The 22,867-nt window shown below is 36.4% G+C and overlaps 1 protein-coding gene across 1 annotated transcript in view; it reads right to left on the reverse strand.

The window, feature by feature from the left end:
- LOC121416982 (ligand of Numb protein X 2-like) overlaps window positions 1-22,867 on the reverse strand; it is a 70,403-nt gene that overhangs the window by 11,633 nt on the left and 35,903 nt on the right. Inside the window, exons 4-6 of the mRNA XM_041610524.1 lie at window positions 2,908-3,017; window positions 1,845-1,928; window positions 513-709 (exon numbers count right to left, since the gene is read on the reverse strand). Coding sequence (XP_041466458.1) covers window positions 513-709; window positions 1,845-1,928; window positions 2,908-3,017 — 391 coding nt within the window. The remainder of the gene's footprint in view (window positions 1-512; window positions 710-1,844; window positions 1,929-2,907; window positions 3,018-22,867) is intronic.

Genomic DNA, 22,867 nt, shown 5'->3' on the forward strand with positions numbered 1-22,867 from the left:
TGTAGTTACACTGACATGGCTACCCTGGCCAAATTAATCACTATTATAAAATAGGTGAATTATTTCAAGCATCGCGATTGGCCCATACACGTCACATGACATCCAACTTTTTTAGTGCATTGTACGACAGTGCAAAAGGTGTGCAACGAAAATTGACATTGCAACATTGCACACTCAGGCGGACCAGTGCGGTAGAAGTCCAACACAACTGTACTGTAACTTTTTAAGAATTTGTTTCTGTGTTGCTATCTTATAAAACAAATAATGCACTTGCTCTGGCGTGCCTATAAGTAAATACAGAGAAAGCTTGGTTTCCTCAGATGGTGCACACTGGGCACTCGCCGCCAGCGGCTCGTGCACAGTGCGGCACCTATCTGAGAAACCTAGCGTGCTCTGCATTTCCACTACTGCACTCGGCTGCATGCATTATTTGTATGTTATTTTAATTTTACAGAGACAGAAACCTTGCTAATCCCATCGTGATATTTGAAAATGAAGGTTAAAGTACTCACTGTTTAGCAGCTATTTTTATACCAAGAGGCACTCCTGTCACCTTGGTAAGGGAGACTTGAAGAACCTTGGTGGTGAATGGTGCTGCCTTCGATTCCTGCTTCTCACGGTACACAGTCAATCTTAGAGGCGACTCGGCAGCACATAATGCCTCTCTTGCAATGCTATGAGGTACATCACGTAAGTCTCTACTATTAACCTGCAAACGAAATCAGGGCAATAATACAAGTTATACATGAAAGACAGAATGGTGGTCGATGACTGCTCATTTCTTATTTTCATTCTTAGCAAGAGAAATGTCTCTTGCTTTGCTGTGAGTGAAGTTGTGAAAAAAAATCCTACCAGGTGCTCATTCATCTCACCTGGGTCGACTGCAGCACAATGTGGATAAATTTCTTGCCGAAGGAAGTTACGCCATGGCTGGGATTTAAACTCACGACCCTCTGTTTCAAAGTCAGAAGACTAATCCACTGGGCCACAGCGCTCCACATACAGTTGAGCTCAAAATTTAGTGAACCTTTTGCACAAAATGCACCCCTCTATGCAGAGTGTTGAATGTAGGCAACATTACTACAATGTTCAAGAATCCCAGAAAAACAAACTTTATAATGTATCCATTTCTGGAAATCTCAACTTCTGGGGAAGGGGCATGCAATGTGAGCTGAAATGCTCAAGGCACTCATTTGTCATTAAAAAGAGCAAAGATATTTACAAAAGCAAAATATTAATACACTATAAAATCACAAAGTATTTCTATAGTTGATATTAAAACACTTCCTTCTGGGCCCTCAGCTTGTAATTTCTCATTCAACAGATCTGTGGGAGTAATTTTGTTGAAGTATTTCAAGAATGACTAGATGTGATTCAGTGTATCAATAATTTGCTTTTAAAAATGTCTTTGCTCTTTTTAATGTCAAATGAGTGCCTTGAGAATTTTGGCCAAAATAGAATTAGCACTTTTACAATTTGTCCTTTCAACAATTATCATCCTATTACCACAATGTGGGCGCATTGTGGTGTAGTGGTTCTCATTCTCATCTTTCAAACAGAGCGTCGTGGGTTCGAATCCTAGCCATGGTGTGTTTTCCTTCAGCAGAAAATCTATCCACACTGTGCTGCACTCAACCCAGGTGAGGTATTTAAAATGAGTACCGGCAGGAAGTAATTCCTCAAAAAGCTGTGTGCACCAGAATCGGTAGAATAGCTTAGCCGGAGTAATATAGGAGCGCTTTAAGCACCTAGTAAGGTGGAGATACATGCACTATACAAATCATATATTATCATAATTATCATGAAATATCTGCATGATTTATATTTCTTCACAGACTACTTACTTGTACTATTTGATCACCGGGTAATATCCTTGCATCTTCTGCTACTACTTCACCAGGTATAACCTCTTGAATGACAATACCAATCTGAAACAAAACATAAAAAAATGTTTATGAAGTCAACAACACTAAAGAATGAAAGACAAGAAAGTTCAAAATATAGTAACGTATCAAATTAATTGACAACCATTTTGTAGATTCCAAATATCAAAAGTTTAAAATTTGGCCGACAAAACATTGTATTTTAGTGATACTATAAGTGTACAATGAGAAGTCTAAAGAGATACATATTGTAGGTGTAAATTTCTCTGAATCACATGATTATTCATGGATCTTACCAAAGAGGAAGAATTGGAGAATAATAACGCAACAGTATCAAACTTATTATGTTTAGAACTTCCCATAACAACAATATGGAGGACAAATCAATGCAACGCATGGGCATTAGCAGGGTGCTAAATAAGCACTTGCCTGATTGCCTGGGGCAAGTAAAAGTTAAAGTTTTGAACTAAAGACCCAAACTACTTGCCTGAATTGGGCAAGCAAAATTCTCACAGTAGATTTACCAAAATTAAGGTTGATATGATAAATCGACCCTTAATTTGGTCATGGCAGGCAAGATAAAATCACTTTGGAAAAAGAAATGCAAGAACAAGGTACATCAGTTCATGTCAAACAGAGAAAAAAAAGGTCAATGGTTTATAAAATTGCTATATTTCCTTTTGAGGAGGTAAAACTTTGTTTTTAAGGTTTATTATCAGGCAAGCACTTGCATGACAGGGCAAGTGCTTCTAAAAAATATGAGGCACCCTGCATAAGATTATAGTTTCACGCACAATACCTACGTATTTCAATTTGCTTGTCTGAAAGATCTATAAAAAAGGTGCTAGAATTCGCTTTGTTTTTGTTTATGCTGTTGATCAGTGTTTGTTCTTTCTTCCTAGTTTCATCCAAAAACATGCATAATTAAAAAAATACATTTACAAAAGCCAGGTACTAGACCAAAGAACACTTTCAACAGAGAAATAACTAACTGAACATGAATGAGAGGAAATGTCATACTTACAAGTGGAGTTTCATTGCCACCAACAAAGTATATTCCTAGATCTCTATTGGGTTTTCTATTGATTTCTATTGAAGTTAGCTGACCATGACGGATTGGTGCACCAGGACCAACTGTATCCACAAAGAACAAATAAAATTAAGAAAGAAATAAATAAGATCGTATTAGATGACAAAGATTATAAATCATTTACTCATTCGTTCATGTTAAAGGACAAGTCCACTACAACAAAAACTTGATTAGAATAAAAAGACAAAAATTCAACAGGCATAACACTGAAAATTTCATCAAAATCGGATGTAAAATTAGAAAGTTATGACTTTTCAAAGTTTCGCTTCATTTCACAAAAACAGTTATATGAACGAGCCAGCTACATCCAAATGAGAGAGTCGATGATGTCATTCACTCACTATTTCTTTTGTTTTCTATTGTTTGAAATATGAAATATTTTTATTTTCTCGTCATTGTCATGTGAAATGAAGTTTCATTCCTTCCTGAACACGTGGAATTCCATTATTTTAACATTTTGTGCTTCAGGCAAGGAGGTCCTAATCGTCAAATTCGTAAAAATTGAAATATTGTATAATTCAAACAATAAAAAACAAAAGAAATAGTGAGTGACATCAACGACTCTCTCATTTGGATGTAACTGGCTCGTTCATATATTAAACTATTTTGTTAAAAATAAGCGAAACTTTGAAATGTCATAACTTTCTTATTTTACATCCGATTTTGATGAAATCTTCAGCATTGTGCTTGTCTGATTTTTCTCTATTGATTCAAATCAACATTTTTCTGAGGTGGACTTGACCTTTAAATAAGTATTTTTTTCGCTTTTTACAGTGATATTAAATAATTCACATATTTATCCGAAAAAATAATTGCAAGGTATAAATTACTTTTAATACCCAGAAGGCCTATATGTGAATATTTCTCCTGAGACAAAGAAATATTTTCATTAATTCTAATCAATCCTAATGTTTTATTTTGTTTTTTACAGTTCGTCCCCAATCATTTTGAAAAGTTTTACTTGTTCATTTCTTTCAATACAAGTACAATACAATAATACACCAGATGGTTGCCTGTACTGTTTCCAGAAGACGAAGATGAAGACAATACACAACATTGAACAGCATGGTAAGAGTATAAGAGTGAGCATAAAAGGTTGGCCCATTTGTTCACGTCCCCAGTGGGAGTTTGACTTTGACCATCAAAATGAACAAGCCAGGGGGTGCTTTATTCTCCATCACGTTCCACCACTCAGCACCAATGTATGGTATCGCATTATGACTCAACCAATGGAATGTAAACACATATAAAAGTGCGTGGAACCCTGTGTTTGTTTCTTGCAATCTTGTATTGATGAGAATGGGAAAAGGTGTATTGGGTGTGTGTGTGTTGCGGTACATGGAGACATGGAGTAGTCTAGAGCTTCAGACTGTATTTGGTGAAGTAACGGTCAAGTAACCCAAGATGTCTCTTCCAAGTTGTAATCCATGAATGTTATTTAAAGTTAGTCCCCTGTATGGAATTGAAAATTATAGAACTCAGTTGTCAATGGGGTACAAAAATTGATCCTTGCGCGCTGATTGCAATATTTTTGGCCAATATAAAAACTGGACAACCTACATGTAGGTCTATATATCAAAGGTACTCATACAAGTGGACCTGTCTAATGGCATGCCTGACATGTAAATTAGAAAGCAAGGTACTATCATACATTAGGTCATACACATAATGCCGATCTTCATGTTTAACTACATCTTTAATGCAATCATAAAGAAGGAACTGTCCAATCATATGGAAAACTTTGTGCCATGCTCATCCTTGTTTCCATTTCTTAGTGATCACAGTGTCTGAATGCCTAGACTAGGTGTGTACAGGTAGAACGAGTTGGGCTGGGCTTTTAGGGTGTATGGAGATTCCTCATGTCAACACTTAGTCATAAAATGTAAACTTGGATTTTGATAGAAAAAAATGACAGTCATGGGCCTGAGTATATAATGTATGTGATGATAGGCAGACAATACTTCTCGATCTCCTACCCAAAACCATGTACATACTGTACAATGTAGGCCAGATGCCCCACCCCCCCCCCCCCCTCTCCATCTCTGCCTCCATAAAGTATTAAAGCATGATACAAAACAAGCTTCGCTGGTCATGTAGATGCAAATTCTTTTTTTTATCTCTCTCTATATATGAATCAATTATATATACTACATGTAGTTTGAAATTGATATTTGGTTCAAGCAATTTGGTTAACAAAAGCGAGGGGACTCGGGGGGGGGGGGGGGGCAAGTTCCCCTCTAATTTCATACAGCAACCAATGGGTGGGGAGAGGAGTGACATCTGGTCTGTAAACCAACATCCCCCCCCCCCTTGTCCTCATAGACAAAAAAAATCATCACAAGTGCATATCTGTACATGGTTTGCCATAGCAGCTTGACATTTTCTAACCCTTTTATAGCTGTTTAAGAATTCAATGTTTTATAGCTAAAAAGCAGCTATTAAAGAGCAATTTTTAGTCAATTTTGCACAGCATTTCCTTTCAGAATCTTTTTAAATATGTCTCATGCTCATGTCATACAAACCACCTTGTCTGCTGGGCAAACCCTTCACTTGAGTTAAGGGTCCGAATGTGCAGCCTACTCATGCCTTGTGTACTGAACAGCAAGTTTTGTACGTGGTAGTCTTAGCGTGGATGCACACTTGCTGATCAAAGTTCAAATCAGGGTCTGTGCCTGTAGACTATAGTATAAACCACCCTTGATCCCCTCTCATGCTTTTCCACTGATCCCTACCCCCTACTTGTATCATCTTCACCAACAGTGAGACAGAAGAAGATGCCTATCATCCATTGTGACTCATCACCACGGCAACCTAATCTCAGGGAATCAGAGGTATGAGCACCTCAATGATATGGAGGGTTGAGGTCATGAATACATTGGTCAAATCTTGAGGCTGAAATTAGTACTATCAGATTGAGATGACACCACTGATATACATGTACATTCAGTCAAAGGATTCCCAATTTTGTCCACTGAATTCCTGGGTGTCTGGAAAACGAAGACCGAAGAAGACCGGGGACACGTATCACGCTCGTGTGAAAGCGTTTGTAGTTCACGCACGAAGCGTGTACAAAGCAGTGCAAAGTGTGTACAAAACACGTGCGCGGGTTAGAATGGACTTTGGACCTTGCCCCCTACACATGTTCTCCCATTGACATAACGCATGTCCCCGGTCTTCGATCTTCATTTTCCAGACCTGTTGTTGGGTGTCTGGAAAACGAAGACAGAAGACCGGGCCATCGCATCCGTCTAGCTAAAATAAACCATTATTATTCAGATCAAATTCAGGAATATTCTGATATTGGATATGTAATGAATTATGATTGGTTGATAAGTTAATGATTAATTGTATGGATATCGTAATGTGAATGATAATTGATTGAGCAATATATCGCGCTCAGCTCAGCTGGCATTAAAATTTTATACCATTGACATAACGCATGTCCCCGGTCTTCGTTTTCCAGACCTGTTGTTGGGTGTCTGGAAAACGAAGACAGAAGACCGGGGCCATCGCATCCGTCTAGCTAAAATAAACCATTACTTTATTCAGATCAAATTCAGGAATATTCTGATATTGGATATGTAATGAATTATGATTGGTTAATGATTAATTGTATGGATATCGTAATGTGAATGATAATTGATTGAGCAATATATCGCGCTCAGCTCAGCTGGCATTAAAATTTTATACCATTGACATAACGCATGTCCCCGGTCTTCGATCTTCGTTTTCCAGACCTGTTGTTGGGTGTCTGGAAAACGAAGACAGAAGACCGGGGCCATCGCATCCGTCTAGCTAAAATAAACCATTATTATATTCAGATCAAATTCAGGAATATTCTGATATTGGATATGTAATGAATTATGATTGGTTAATGATTAATTGTATGGATATCGTAATGTGAATGATAATTGATTGAGCAATATATCGCGCTCAGCTCAGCTGGCATTAAAATTTTATACCATTGACATAACGCATGTCCCCGGTCTTCGATCTTCGTTTTCCAGACCTGTTGTTGGGTGTCTGGAAAACGAAGACAGAAGACCGGGGCCATCGCATCCGTCTAGCTAAAATAAACCATTATTATATTCAGATCAAATTCAGGAATATTCTGATATTGGATATGTAATGAATTATGATTGGTTAATGATTAATTGTATGGATATCGTAATGTGAATGATAATTGATTGAGCAATATATCGCGCTCAGCTCAGCTGGCATTAAAATTTTATACCATTGACATAACGCATGTCCCCGGTCTTCGATCTTCGTTTTCCAGACCTGTTGTTGGGTGTCTGGAAAACGAAGACAGAAGACCGGGGCCATCGCATCCGTCTAGCTAAAATAAACCATTATTATATTCAGATCAAATTCAGGAATATTCTGATATTGGATATGTAATGAATTATGATTGGTTAATGATTAATTGTATGGATATCGTAATGTGAATGATAATTGATTGAGCAATATATCGCGCTCAGCTCAGCTGGCATTAAGATTTTATACCATTGACATAACGCATGTCCCCGGTCTTCGATCTTCGTTTTCCAGACCTGTTGTTGGGTGTCTGGAAAACGAAGACAGAAGACCGGGGCCATCGCATCCGTCTAGCTAAAATAAACCATATATTCAGATCAAATTCAGGAATATTCTGATATTGGATATGTAATGAATTATGATTGGTTAATGATTAATTGTATGGATATCGTAATGTGAATGATAATTGATTGAGCAATATATCGCTCTCAGCTCAGCTGGCATTAAAATTTTATACCATTGACATAACGCATGTCCCCGGTCTTCGATCTTCGTTTTCCAGACCTGTTGTTGGGTGTCTGGAAAACGAAGACAGAAGACCGGGGCCATCGCATCCGTCTAGCTAAAATAAACCATTATTATATTCAGATCAAATTCAGGAATATTCTGATATTGGATATGTGATGAATTATGATTGGTTGATAAGTTAATGATTAATTGTATGGATATCGTAATGTGAGTGATAATTGATTGAGCAATATATCGCGCTCAGCTCAGCTGGCATTAAAATTTTATACCATTGACATAACGCATGTCCCCGGTCTTCGATCTTCGTTTTCCAGACCTGTTGTTGGGTGTCTGGAAAACGAAGACAGAAGACCGGGGCCATCGCATCCGTCTAGCTAAAATAAACCATTATTATATTCAGATCAAATTCACGAATATTCTGATATTGGATATGTAATGAATTATGATTGGTTAATGATTAATTGTATGGATATCGTAATGTGAATGATAATTGATTGAGCAATATATCGCGCTCAGCTCAGCTGGCATTAAAATTTTATACCATTGACATAACGCATGTCCCCGGTCTTCGATCTTCGTTTTCCAGACCTGTTGTTGGGTGTCTGGAAAACGAAGACAGAAGACCGGGGCCATCGCATCCGTCTAGCTAAAATAAACCATTATTATATTCAGATCAAATTCAGGAATATTCTGATATTGGATATGTAATGAATTATGATTGGTTAATGATTAATTGTATGGATATCGTAATGTGAATGATAATTGATTGAGCAATATATCGCGCTCAGCTCAGCTGGCATTAAAATTTTATACCATTGACATAACGCATGTCCCCGGTCTTCGATCTTCGTTTTCCAGACCTGTTGTTGGGTGTCTGGAAAACGAAGACAGAAGACCGGGGCCATCGCATCCGTCTAGCTAAAATAAACCATTACTTTATTCAGATCAAATTCAGGAATATTCTGATATTGGATATGTAATGAATTATGATTGGTTAATGATTAATTGTATGGATATCGTAATGTGAATGATAATTGATTGAGCAATATATCGCGCTCAGCTCAGCTGGCATTAAAATTTTATACCATTGACATAACGCATGTCCCCGGTCTTCGATCTTCGTTTTCCAGACCTGTTGTTGGGTGTCTGGAAAACGAAGACAGAAGACCGGGGCCATCGCATCCGTCTAGCTAAAATAAACCATTATTATATTCAGATCAAATTCAGGAATATTCTGATATTGGATATGTAATGAATTATGATTGGTTAATGATTAATTGTATGGATATCGTAATGTGAATGATAATTGATTGAGCAATATATCGCGCTCAGCTCAGCTGGCATTAAAATTTTATACCATTGACATAACGCATGTCCCCGGTCTTCGATCTTCGTTTTCCAGACCTGTTGTTGGGTGTCTGGAAAACGAAGACAGAAGACCGGGGCCATCGCATCCGTCTAGCTAAAATAAACCATTATTATATTCAGATCAAATTCAGGAATATTCTGATATTGGATATGTAATGAATTATGATTGGTTAATGATTAATTGTATGGATATCGTAATGTGAATGATAATTGATTGAGCAATATATCGCGCTCAGCTCAGCTGGCATTAAAATTTTATACCATTGACATAACGCATGTCCCCGGTCTTCGATCTTCGTTTTCCAGACCTGTTGTTGGGTGTCTGGAAAACGAAGACAGAAGACCGGGGCCATCGCATCCGTCTAGCTAAAATAAACCATTATTATATTCAGATCAAATTCAGGAATATTCTGATATTGGATATGTAATGAATTATGATTGGTTAATGATTAATTGTATGGATATCGTAATGTGAATGATAATTGATTGAGCAATATATCGCGCTCAGCTCAGCTGGCATTAAAATTTTATACCATTGACATAACGCATGTCCCCGGTCTTCGATCTTCGTTTTCCAGACCTGTTGTTGGGTGTCTGGAAAACGAAGACAGAAGACCGGGGCCATCGCATCCGTCTAGCTAAAATAAACCATTATTATATTCAGATCAAATTCAGGAATATTCTGATATTGGATATGTAATGAATTATGATTGGTTAATGATTAATTGTATGGATATCGTAATGTGAATGATAATTGATTGAGCAATATATCGCGCTCAGCTCAGCTGGCATTAAAATTTTATACCATTGACATAACGCATGTCCCCGGTCTTCGATCTTCGTTTTACAGACCTGTTGTTGGGTGTCTGGAAAACGAAGACAGAAGACCGGGGCCATCGCATCCGTCTAGCTAAAATAAACCATTATTATATTCAGATCAAATTCAGGAATATTCTGATATTGGATATGTAATGAATTATGATTGGTTAATGATTAATTGTATGGATATCGTAATGTGAATAATTGATTGAGCAATATATCGCGCTCAGCTCAGCTGGCATTAAAATTTTATACCATTGACATAACGCATGTCCCCGGTCTTCGATCTTCGTTTTCCAGACCTGTTGTTGGGTGTCTGGAAAACGAAGACAGAAGACCGGGGCCATCGCACCCGTCTAGCTACAATAAACCATTATTATATTCAGATCAAATTCAGGAATATTCTGATATTGGATATGTAATGAATTATGATTGGTTGATAAGTTAATGATTAATTGTATGGATATCGTAATGTGAATGATAATTGATTGAGCAATATATCGCGCTCAGCTCAGCTGGCATTAAAATTTTATACCATTGACATAACGCATGTCCCCGGTCTTTGATCTTCGTTTTCCAGACCTGTTGTTGGGTGTCTGGAAAACGAAGACAGAAGACCGGGGCCATCGCATCCGTCTAGCTAAAATAAACCATTATTATATTCAGATCAAATTCAGGAATATTCTGATATTGGATATGTAATGAATTATGATTGGTTAATGATTAATTGTATGGATATCGTAATGTGAATGATAATTGATTGAGCAATATATCGCGCTCAGCTCAGCTGGCATTAAAATTTTATACCATTGACATAACGCATGTCCCCGGTCTTCGATCTTCGTTTTCCAGACCTGTTGTTGGGTGTCTGGAAAACGAAGACAGAAGACCGGGGCCATCGCATCCGTCTAGCTAAAATAAACCATTACTTTATTCAGATCAAATTCAGGAATATTCTGATATTGGATATGTAATGAATTATGATTGGTTAATGATTAATTGTATGGATATCGTAATGTGAATGATAATTGATTGAGCAATATATCGCGCTCAGCTCAGCTGGCATTAAAATTTTATACCATTGACATAACGCATGTCCCCGGTCTTCGATCTTCGTTTTCCAGACCTGTTGTTGGGTGTCTGGAAAACGAAGACAGAAGACCGGGGCCATCGCATCCGTCTAGCTAAAATAAACCATTATTATATTCAGATCAAATTCAGGAATATTCTGATATTGGATATGTAATGAATTATGATTGGTTAATGATTAATTGTATGGATATCGTAATGTGAATGATAATTGATTGAGCAATATATCGCGCTCAGCTCAGCTGGCATTAAAATTTTATACCATTGACATAACGCATGTCCCCGGTCTTCGATCTTCGTTTTCCAGACCTGTTGTTGGGTGTCTGGAAAACGAAGACAGAAGACCGGGGCCATCGCATCCGTCTAGCTAAAATAAACCATTATTATATTCAGATCAAATTCAGGAATATTCTGATATTGGATATGTGATGAATTATGATTGGTTGATAAGTTAATGATTAATTGTATGGATATCGTAATGTGAATGATAATTGATTGAGCAATATATCGTGCTCAGCTCAGCTGGCATTAAAATTTTATACCATTGACATAACGCATGTCCCCGGTCTTCGATCTTCGTTTTCCAGACCTGTTGTTGGGTGTCTGGAAAACGAAGACAGAAGACCGGGGCCATCGCACCCGTCTAGCTACAATAAACCATTATTATATTCAGATCAAATTCAGGAATATTCTGATATTGGATATGTAATGAATTATGATTGGTTGATAAGTTAATGATTAATTGTATGGATATCGTAATGTGAATGATAATTGATTGAGCAATATATCGCGCTCAGCTCAGCTGGCATTAAAATTTATACCATTGCATTGACATAACGCATGTCCCCGGTCTTCGATCTTCGTTTTCTAGACCTGTTGTTGGGTGTCTGGAAAACGAAGACCGGGGATTTTGTCTAGGTAATTACCACTTATAGCGTGCTACGGACACGTTTTCGTGCAATTGTACTTCGTTTTCTTCAAGTCGACTTATAAAAAGTTATATGTCGCCATGACGAGATATGATATCTTATAAAAGGTCATATAGCCTATGTGGACATGGCATGATTAAGTTTCTCGCCAAGTCGATGGCACTTAAACGTGTAAAAGGGATGGTCCGGGCTGAAAATATTTATATTTTAATACATACAGTAGAATTCACTGAGCAATGTGCCGAAAATTTATCAAAATCGGATAGCAAGTAATATTAAGTCATTGAAATTTAAAGTTTAGCAATATATTGTGAAAACAGTCGTCTTGAATATTCATTAGGCGGGCTGATATTGTCACATCTCCACTTTCCGTTTTCCTATGTTATTAAATATGATCATAATTTTTACATTATTTCATACTTGTGCAAATAATATGTCTCCCTTATAATGAAATAAGTTGCAGCAATGAATATTTGATGCACTAAATCAGTTGCCAATCCAATTTTTCTAGTTCTTGGATGAAAAAAATTGAATAAACCTAATTTCACATACTAAAATACAAAAGAACAAGTGGAGATGTGACATCATCAGCCAACCTAATGAATATGAATGACGACTGTTTCCACAAAATATTGCTAAATTTTAAAATTCAATAACTTTGTTTATATCCGATTTTGATGAAATTTTCGGTATTGTACTCAGTGAATTCTACTCTATTCATTAAGCTAAACATACTTTCAGCCCGGACCATCCCATTAAAAACTCCGTATAAAATAAACCTAATTGTAATAGAAAGCAATGTCATCGACCTAAGACAGGTGGCAAGGGCGCCCTTGGAGAATGTTTTCCATACGGTCGGCGAACATGAAACACTAGTGTGTCGCTTGCTTACTACTTTGCGGTTAAACCCGAGACGTTCCCACGCGTACATTTCGAGACAGCAACATTCAGTACGCGTTTGGAAGAAAATTACCCTGTTTACACGTGCATCGGCTTTTGGTTCAGAACCAAAAGCCGATGCAGAATTGGCTTTTGGTCTATCTTGCACCGCAGAATCGGCTTACCCTCTCTGGGAATCGACGGGCAGACGACATTTGGATCTCTTAGTCCCGCCTTCACCTCTTGTGGGCGAGACAAACAATGAGAGAGAGAAAGAGAATAAAGAAACAAGAGGAGAAAGGAAAAGGACGTAGAGTGAACAAATCTAATCATCCTGAAATAGGGCCTACTATTAAACAAGTGAGAAAGGGGTTAGAAATAAAGAGATGGCAAAGTGAAATGGAAATTTTAGGGGGGAAAGGGATGGAAAAGAGGTCAAAATAAACGGGATGTGAAAATGCTAACATGAAATCTGAATAGAAAACAGAAAAACAAGGGGGGAAAAGAAAGAAATTAAGAACACAACAGCTAGTGGCTGTGTCAGGGCGGGGGGCTCCCCCCCTGAGATTTGCTGTGAAAAAAAATTGGCAGAGCAAAAAAAAGAGAGAAAGAAGAAAAGATAAAAGGAAAAGAAGAAGAAAAGATAAGTGGAAAATAAGAGGAGGAAGACGAGTGAATGAAATAATGTGAGGGGAAGACTTGCCAAAAAAAATCTTCCATGTTACTATAAAAAAAATCTTTGCTTTTGCTTCGCGCCAGAATTGCCTTTTCGATGAGATTCGTATCTTGCTCAATACATGTAGGCTGATATGGAGCAAGTTTTGAATTTATTATACAAAACATAATTAGCTCGGACATCGAGCTTTCAATATTTTTTTCATTCACAAATTTAAGTGCTCTGTAAAATGTCCGTTTTATTGTCTGCATATCAGCATTTTTTCTACAGCTCACGCTGCGTGGTCACATTGTTTGATTTGCCAAGTTCCTGTTGTCTATAATGATTTCATTAAAGAAGGGTATTCAGAAAGCCCAGATTCTAGGTCTAAATCTAAAACATGTGCGATAGCCTGCATATTCTTTATTTAAAATCTATTTGAATTATCCAGTTTCACATCATAATATCAATAATTGTCTGCTCGCGCCTCACGATCGCATTAGTAATGATACCCAATTAACTATATCTTATTTATGATTTACAAAATATGAATAGTGTCCCGCTTTTAGGTCTGAAATCTCTTTTTTTCCTCTCGCGCTTCGCGCTCGCATCCATTGTTTCGTTACATACCTATCCCTTTTATTAATTACAAAAAGTAATTACCATTCTTTTAGGTCGGAATGTTAAAAAAATGCTTTATTGAAATATATACCGTCTTCGTGGGTACCTATAAACAGTCCTTAACAGGTCCCTTTTCGATAATGCTAGGACAGTTAATAACAATTTCTGCTCGCGCTTTGCGCTTGCAGTAATTACTTAGTTACATACGCATCTTGTTCAGGTTCACAAACATTGCCCAGAATAGTCAATTTTCAGGTTAAAATATATACATGCAATTCTAAAAATTTTCAGCTCGCGCTTCGCGCTCACATATATGGAGCTTAAAATATCAAGATTTGAAGTTAATATACAAAACATATTTTATCTCGGATATCGAGCTTTCATTATTTTTTCAATTTACAAATTGATTTTTTCTTGAAAGTGCTATGTAAAATGTCCTTTTTAGGTCTAAATATTAATATTTTCAGCTCACGCTGCTCAGTCGCATTATTTGATTTGCATAGGTCTACTTCTTTATAAATTCTTACGTACCGTCCTTAAAATGCATCCTAAACGAATTGTTTACTATCATGATTGCCAATTTGTTTAGAAAAAACACTGTTTTTGATTATGTCATATTCTTTACAATTGTTTACAATTTAGTAATTTTGGTACTTAATTTCCTTCTTTAATGTTGCTTTCATCCAAGAGTAAAACACAAAAAACACCTTGTAATTTTACCATTTAGGGCCTAAATGGTAAAATTACAAGGTGTTCTTGTTTGTATTATCTTTGCATAAAGTTTTTGAGCTTGCTGGAATGTGCACCAATCGTTTCATAATTTTTAGCTTCTTATTAGTTGAATTGTTTTAAAATAACAGGATTATAAGTCCTACTTGACAGTGTTAGTGTTGATAGATGCGTTATCGACTTTCAATATATTTTTACCTATAAAGGTGTCTTTTTACGTTTTATCTATTTGCCTGATTTCTTTCCTGAAATTGAACCCAAAATAAATATTAAAAAAATCAGATCAGTTGGAATCGGAGATATTCAGCATTTGTGATTATTATGACTAATCGTGTTCAATTGATCTATGAAAACTTAGTATGAGGGCCAGTTTACACATTTTCTGATGAATATATGCATAGCCAAACGGGAGATTTCGGGTGCAAGACCCCCCCCCCCCATTTTTCATGATGCAGAAGGCGCCGCTAAACAAAAAAAAACGGAAAAAAGAAGAAAGTGAGAGAAAAGGAAAAAGAGCAATATCAAAGAGAAATAAAAATTATCAAGGTAAGATAATGTAGAAAATATTTCGAAAAACCTGTGCCACCGACCAAAACTTAAAAAGGGTCCCGCTTCTAACATTGATGCTGGAGAGAAGGGATGACTTTATGGGGGGAAATTGTCCGGGGGATAATTGTCCTCGATGGTTTTTGTCCGGGGGCTAATTGTCCTCGAGGATAATTGTCAGGGGGGTAAGTGTCCTCGGGGGGCTTATTGTCCGGGGGTAGTTGTTCGGGGGGGGTAGTTGTCCGGGGGGAATTGTCCGAGGGTGATTGTCCAGGGGGTAGTTGTCCGGGGGGGTAGTTGTCCGGGGGGTAATTGTCCTCGGGGGTAATTGTCCGCGGGGTAGTTGTCCGGGGGTAATTGTCCGGGGGTAATTGTCCTAGAACCATTCACACAAATAACCATAACTTATCCGCAGCCAATCATAGCAGATGACGTATCCAAGATCAAAATATTCTTGAACTGGTGCTGAATATTATAGGCCTATCTTAGCTAGACAAAATTATACGCGATCCCCGGTCTTCTGTCTTCGTTTTCCAGACACCCAACAACAGGTCTGGAAAACGAAGATCGAAGACCGGGGACATGTGTTATGTCAATGGTAGTAAAATTGCAAATGCCAGCTGAGCGCGATATATTGCTCAATCAATTATCATTCACATCACCATGATCACGATATCCATACAATTAATCATTAACTTATCAGCCAATTATAACTGATTACATATCCAATATCAGAATATTCCTGAATTTGATCTGAATATAATAATGGTTTATTTTAGCTAGACGGATGCGATGGCCCCGGTCTTCTGTCTTCGTTTTCCAGACACCCAACAACAGGTTTGGAAAACGAAGACCGGGGACACGCGTAATGTCAATAGTAGTCAAATAGTTGCAAACGGCAGTTAAGTTGAGACTGCTTGTACGTAATTGTCCTCAGGCAGGGGTAATTGTCCGGGGGAGAATTGTCCTCGGGGGTTATTGTCCAGGGGGTAATTGTCCTCGAGGATAATTGTCAGGGGGTAAGTGTCCTCGGGGGGCTTATTGTCCGGGGGTAGTTGTCCGGGGGGAATTGTCCGGGGGTGATTGTCCAGGGGGGTAGTTGTCCGGGGGGTAGTTAAATTGTCCGGGGTAATTGTCCTCGGGGGGTAATTTTACCGGGGGTAGTTGTCCGGGGGGTAATTGTCTGGGGGTAATTGTCCTAGAACCATTCACACAAATAACCATAACTTATCCGCAGCCAATCAAGGCAGATGACGTTATCCAAGATCAAAATATTCTTGAACTGGTGCTGAATGTTATAGGCCTATCTTAGCTAGACGAAATTATACGCGATCCCCGGTCTTCTGTCTTCGTTTTCCAGACACCCAACAACAGGTCTGGAAAACGAAGATCGAAGACCGGGGACATGTGTTATGTCAATGGTAGTAAAATTGCAAATGCCAGCTGAGCGCGATATATTGCTCAATCAATTATCATTCACATCACGATATCCATACAATATTAATCATTAACTTATCAACCAATCATAACTGATCACATATCCAATATCAGAATATTCCTGAATTTGATCTGAATATAATAATGGTTTATTTTAGCTAGACGGATGCGATGGCCCCGGTCTTCTGTCTTCGTTTTCCAGACACCCAACAACAGGTCTGGAAAACGAAGATCGAAGACCGGGGACATGCGTTATGTCAATGGTATAAAATTTTAATGCCAGCTGAGCTGAGCGCGATATATTGCTCAATCAATTATCATTCACATTACGATATCCATACAATTAATCATTAACCAATCATAATTCATTACATATCCAATATCAGAATATTCCTGAATTTGATCTGAATATAATAATGGTTTATTTTAGCTAGACGGATGCGATGGCCCCGGTCTTCTGTCTTCGTTTTCCAGACACCCAACAACAGGTCTGGAAAACGAAGATCGAAGACCGGGGACATGCGTTATGTCAATGGTATAAAATTTTAATGCCAGCTGAGCTGAGCGCGATATATTGCTCAATCAATTATCATTCACATTACGATATCCATACAATTAATCATTAACCAATCATAATTCATTACATATCCAATATCAGAATATTCCTGAATTTGATCTGAATATAATAATGGTTTATTTTAGCTAGACGGATGCGATGGCCCCGGTCTTCTGTCTTCGTTTTCCAGACACCCAACAACAGGTCTGGAAAACGAAGATCGAAGACCGGGACATGCGTTATGTCAATGGTATAAAATTTTAATGTCAGCTGAGCTGAGCGCGTTATATTGCTCAATCAATTATCATTCACATTACGATATCCATACAATTAATCATTAACCAATCATAATTCATTACATATCCAATATCAGAATATTCCTGAATTTGATCTGAATATAATAATGGTTTATTTTAGCTACACTACAGGGAAAAAGAAACTTGGCATGATTTTGCGGGATGCGCATTTTCCCGTTAGGCACTTTTTGATCAAAACACGATGCAATCTCGAAGCAATCACGATGCAATCCCGTTATTTTTAGGCCACTTCAAAATGGATAACGGGATTTTCAACCCGCAAGATCGATATTTCAACACGCTATCAACCCGATAGAAAATCCTTAATTCCCGATAGACAGCGGGCCACTCCTAGCGCGCGCATCAAACGCGTCCCCCGCCCGATCGCGATAGAAATCCATGTGCGCAGCTCTTGACCGAGTGACCCAGTTATAGTTATAGTTACGTCTTTGGCTTAAAGGACGAGTAGATTCTCTTTCCAATGTTTATTTACGGTGCTAGCTCCATGATTTATTTTCCAGTGTTTGTTACCAATGACTTCTTCCGTTTAAAGGACGATTAGATAATCCTTTTTTATCTTTCATTTTTATCTTTTCTGTAATTTTATAAAACTTTAATCAGGTACGTATTTCATTCAAACAACGAGTATTTTCATCATTTTCTGTTCATTACGTTTTTTTTTATTTCATCATGTCTTTTATAAAAGATTCGCTTTCCATCATTTACTGTTCATTGTTGTTGTTTTTAATCAGTAATAATTCGTTCATTTAAAGGACGAGTAGATTTGCTAACCATCATTTTGTGTTCATCAATTCTGTGTTTTTTTTATTTCATCATCACGCTTTCCGCCATTTCCTGTTCATAAATTCTGTATTTCTTATTTTATCAGTCGTTCATTTAAAGAACGAGTAGATTTGCTTACCATCGTTTTTCTGTTCATTCTTTTTTCCCATTTAATCGGTCACGACTTTCATTCAAGGACGAGTATAATTCAGTTTTGAGTTTTATTATGGAGTTATGAAATAGAGATTGTAACAGAATTAATCGTAGTTATAGAAATTTGAATAAAAACACAACCTTGAGATACGAAATCCATATTAAGAATGGAACAGAGATGACTATATTTGCTAACCATCATTTTTTTGTTCATCAATTCTTTGTTGTTATTTTCATCACTTATGACTTTTCATCAAAGAAGATTTACTTTCCATAATTCCATTATTTTCTGTTCATTAATTTTTTTTTATTATTATTTTATCAGTTACGTCTGCATACGTCGTTCATCTAAAGGACAAGTGAGATTCGTCTCCCATAATTTTCTGTTCGTCAGTTATGTGTATTTTTTTTTATTTCATCACTTATGTCTTTTATTCGAGGAAGATTTGCTTTCCATCATTTTCTGTTCAATGTTTTTTTTAATCCGTAATACGTCGTTCATTTAAAGGACGAGAAGATTTACTAACCATCATTTTCTGTTCATCAATTCTGTTTTTTTTTTATTTCATCACTTACGTCTTTTGTTAAAAGATTCGCTTTCCGCCATTTTCTGTTCATAAATTCTGTATTTCTTATTTTATCAGTTACGTCGTTCATTTAAAGAGCGAGTAGATTTGCTTGCCGTCATTTTTCTGTTCATTCTCTTTTTTTTTCATTTAATCGGTTACAACGTTCATTTAAAGGACGAGTATTATTCAGTTTTGAGTTTTATTTATGGAGTTATGAAATAGAGATTTAGAATCAAGTTATTGTAACGGAATTAAACATATAGTTATACTTAAATAAAAAAACAACCTTTGAGATACGAAATCCATATTAAGAATGGAACAGAGATGACTATATTTGCTAACCATCATGTTTTGTTAATCAATTCTGTGTTATTTTCATCACTTACGACTTTAAATCAAAGAAGATTCACTTTCCATAATTCCATTATTTTCTGTTCATTAATTCTGTATTTTTTTTATTTTATCAGTTACGTCTGTAATACGTCGTTCATCTAAAGGACAAGTGAGATTCGTCTCCCATAATTTTCTGTTCGTCAATTATGTGTTTTTTTTTATTTCATCACTTTTACGTCTTTTATTCGAGGAAGATTTGCTTTCCATCATTGTTCGTTGTTTTTTTAATCCGTAATACGTCGTTCATTTACAGGACGAGAAGATTTGCTCACAATCATTTTCTGTTCATCAATTCTGTTTTTTTTTATTTCATCACTTACGTCTTTTGTTAAAAGATCCGCTTTCCGCCATTTTCTGTTCATAAATTCTGTATTTCTTATTTTATCAGTTACGTCGTTCATTTAAAGAGCGAGTATAGATTTGCTTGCCATCATTTTTCTGTTCATGCTTTTTTTTCCATTTAAAGGGGAAGTTCACCCTGAAGAAAACTTTCTTGTAAAAATAGCAGAAAAAATAGTAAAAAATATTGGTGAAGGTTTGAGGAAAATCCGTTAAAGAGTAAGAAAGTTATTAGAGTTCAAAGTTTTGGATTTGTGACGTCATAAACGAGCAGCTGTCCCATGTGTTATGTAATATAAAATGCATAAATTTCAAATTTTGTATGGTTCCTGATGACTTAATTTTGTTTTCTTTTCATGATCGGGTGTGAAACGATTTGTCTATTGATATACAAAAGTTACAGTGAAAACCATTTTCAATTTTCTGAGAAAAGGACATTTCATTGATTTTTTTACCATTCGCTATGTGGGAATGCTGCTCGCATATGACGTCACAAATCAAATAATTGAAATTCTAATAACTTTTTAATTATTTGATGAATTTTTCTCAAACCTTCGGCAATATTTTTCATTAATTTTTCTGCTATTTTTACAATAAACTTTTTGTCAGGGTGAACTTCCCCTTTAATCGGTTACGACGTTCATTCAAAGGACGAGTATTATTCAGTTTTGAGTTTTTATCTATGGAGTTATGAATTAGAGATTTAGAATCAAGTTATTGTAACGGAATTAATCATATAGTTATAGAATAACTTAAATAAAAAACACAACCTTTGAGATACGAAATCTATTAAGAATTGAACAGAGATGACTATATTGGCTAACCATCATTTTTTGTTTATCAATTCTGCATGTGTTTATTTTCATCACTATCGACTTTTAATCAAAGAAGATTCACTCTCAATCATTTTTCTGTTCAATTCTGTATTTTTATTTTATCAGTTACATCGTTCATTGCAAGAACAAATCTATTCCCTTTCCATCATTTTTTTAGTCCCCAAAATTATGTTTTTTAATTGTTTCATCAATTACGTCTTTTATTCATAGAAACGCTTTCCATCATTTTTCTGTTCAACAATTCTGTATTTTTATTTTATCAGTTACATCGTTCATTCCAAGAACCAATAGATCCCCTCTCCATCATTTTTCTCTTCATCAATTGTTTTTTCATCAGTTATACGTCAAAGAACGAATAGATTCGCTTTCCATCATTTTTCTGTTCATCAGCAACTCTTTTTTTTATATTTAATCAGTTACTTTGTTTATCTGAAGGAGGGATGGATTCGCATTTTCTGTTCATCAATTCTATGTTTGTTTTTTTCAGCTACGCCTTTCATTCAAAGAAGATGTAGATTTGCCTGACATCATTTTCTGTTCATCAATTCTGTTTTTTTAATCACTTGTATCCATGGTTCATTCAAAGAACGAGTAGTTTTATTTTCCATCATTTTTCTATTCATCAAGACAGACATTGTACCTTAATTCCTAAGAGGATTTGAATAGTAAATGGAAATGTTCAAAACAAATTGTCAAAGCCTTCATTTGCTGAAAATAATAAATTGTTTAAAATAACGTGATAAGTAATTTTCCTATATTTCCAAATTTTCACAACATAATGAAGCACACTATCAGTAGATTTTATTTTCAAGAGGCCAAACATCTTTATGGAAAGAGGGGTGCGATATTCCAAAGCTGGTGTCATATCGTAAAAAAATTGTAATAGGCCTATCTGTATTTTGGTGTATTTTTTCGGGGGTGGAAGTCTGATTGATTTTAAAAATATTTATGTATTTGATATGATGAGTGTTAAGTCATATCCATTGGCATTGCGGCATAGACCCCAACCGCCCTTCAAAGCATTATCATATTTTGTGCGAATAAATCTTTCATCCACCCAACTAATGTATAGTGAGTGGAATATAATGTGTACAACTTGTTATAAAGTTTTGTATATTTTTCTAACAACTGCGGATCGAATGCTGAGAGAGAAGAATATTGGGGATAATGGGAAATAAAATGCAGAATCGTGTGCAGGACACGGAGAAGATGACAAAAAGGACAACTCCATATTCCGTATCCGTCCGACCGGGACATTCATGAAATTTTCTGTCCCTGATTTCTTTTACTTTTGACAGTCTGTGCACTGCAAAAACTGCGGTGTTAATTCAACACCAGTCTGGAATCTATATGACCACACTAGAGAGGTGTTAAAAAAACATTGGTTTGGTTTTGGACTAATTCCAAATATGCGTTTATACAACACCAATTATTATTAATAAATCATCGATTTGAATTAAAGCCGGTGTTGTTTCAACACTTCTTTCGTGTGGTCATATATTCCAGACTGTTGTTCAATAAACACCGCAGTTTTTGCAGTGTGGTCAGTTTATGAAAATGAAGTAAAACTTGAGAAAAAAGGGAATCGGACGTACAAAAAGGTTGATAATTTTTTGGAATTGTCCAAAAGGAAGGGAAATAAGAAAGGACCAGGTTCAGGACATGGCTAAGAAGTCAAAGAAAATTATAAGGAAAATAAAAAAAGGAATAAACTACAAAAGAGGAGGAAGAGAAGAGGAAGAAAATATTTCGCTCTGTGCAATCAAAATGAACGTCTCTTTTATTGCCGTAAACATGGTAAATGCGTTTGTTTCCGAACAATTTTGTTTTGGTGCCTTCTTCAAGATCTCAAGTCGTAACGAAACTCATTTGAAAAAAAAATATTTTAGAAAAGGCAAGTACAACTCGTATCTTTCAAATGTTAGGGATGATTTCACGTCGTATAACATATTTTTGTGATATTTTTACCTCACAACTCTTTACGAATACGAACCTTCAACAATTCTTAGATTATTATTTCTTATACCTCTTTACCATGCCGTGTGCTCCAAGATCCAATCGAATCTCGTATTATTTCGAAAGTGAAGTATCCGATTTTACGTTATAAATCAT

The sequence above is a fragment of the Lytechinus variegatus genome, chromosome 6, assembly GCF_018143015.1.
Source record: "Lytechinus variegatus isolate NC3 chromosome 6, Lvar_3.0, whole genome shotgun sequence".
Classification (NCBI taxonomy): Eukaryota; Metazoa; Echinodermata; class Echinoidea; order Temnopleuroida; family Toxopneustidae; genus Lytechinus; species Lytechinus variegatus.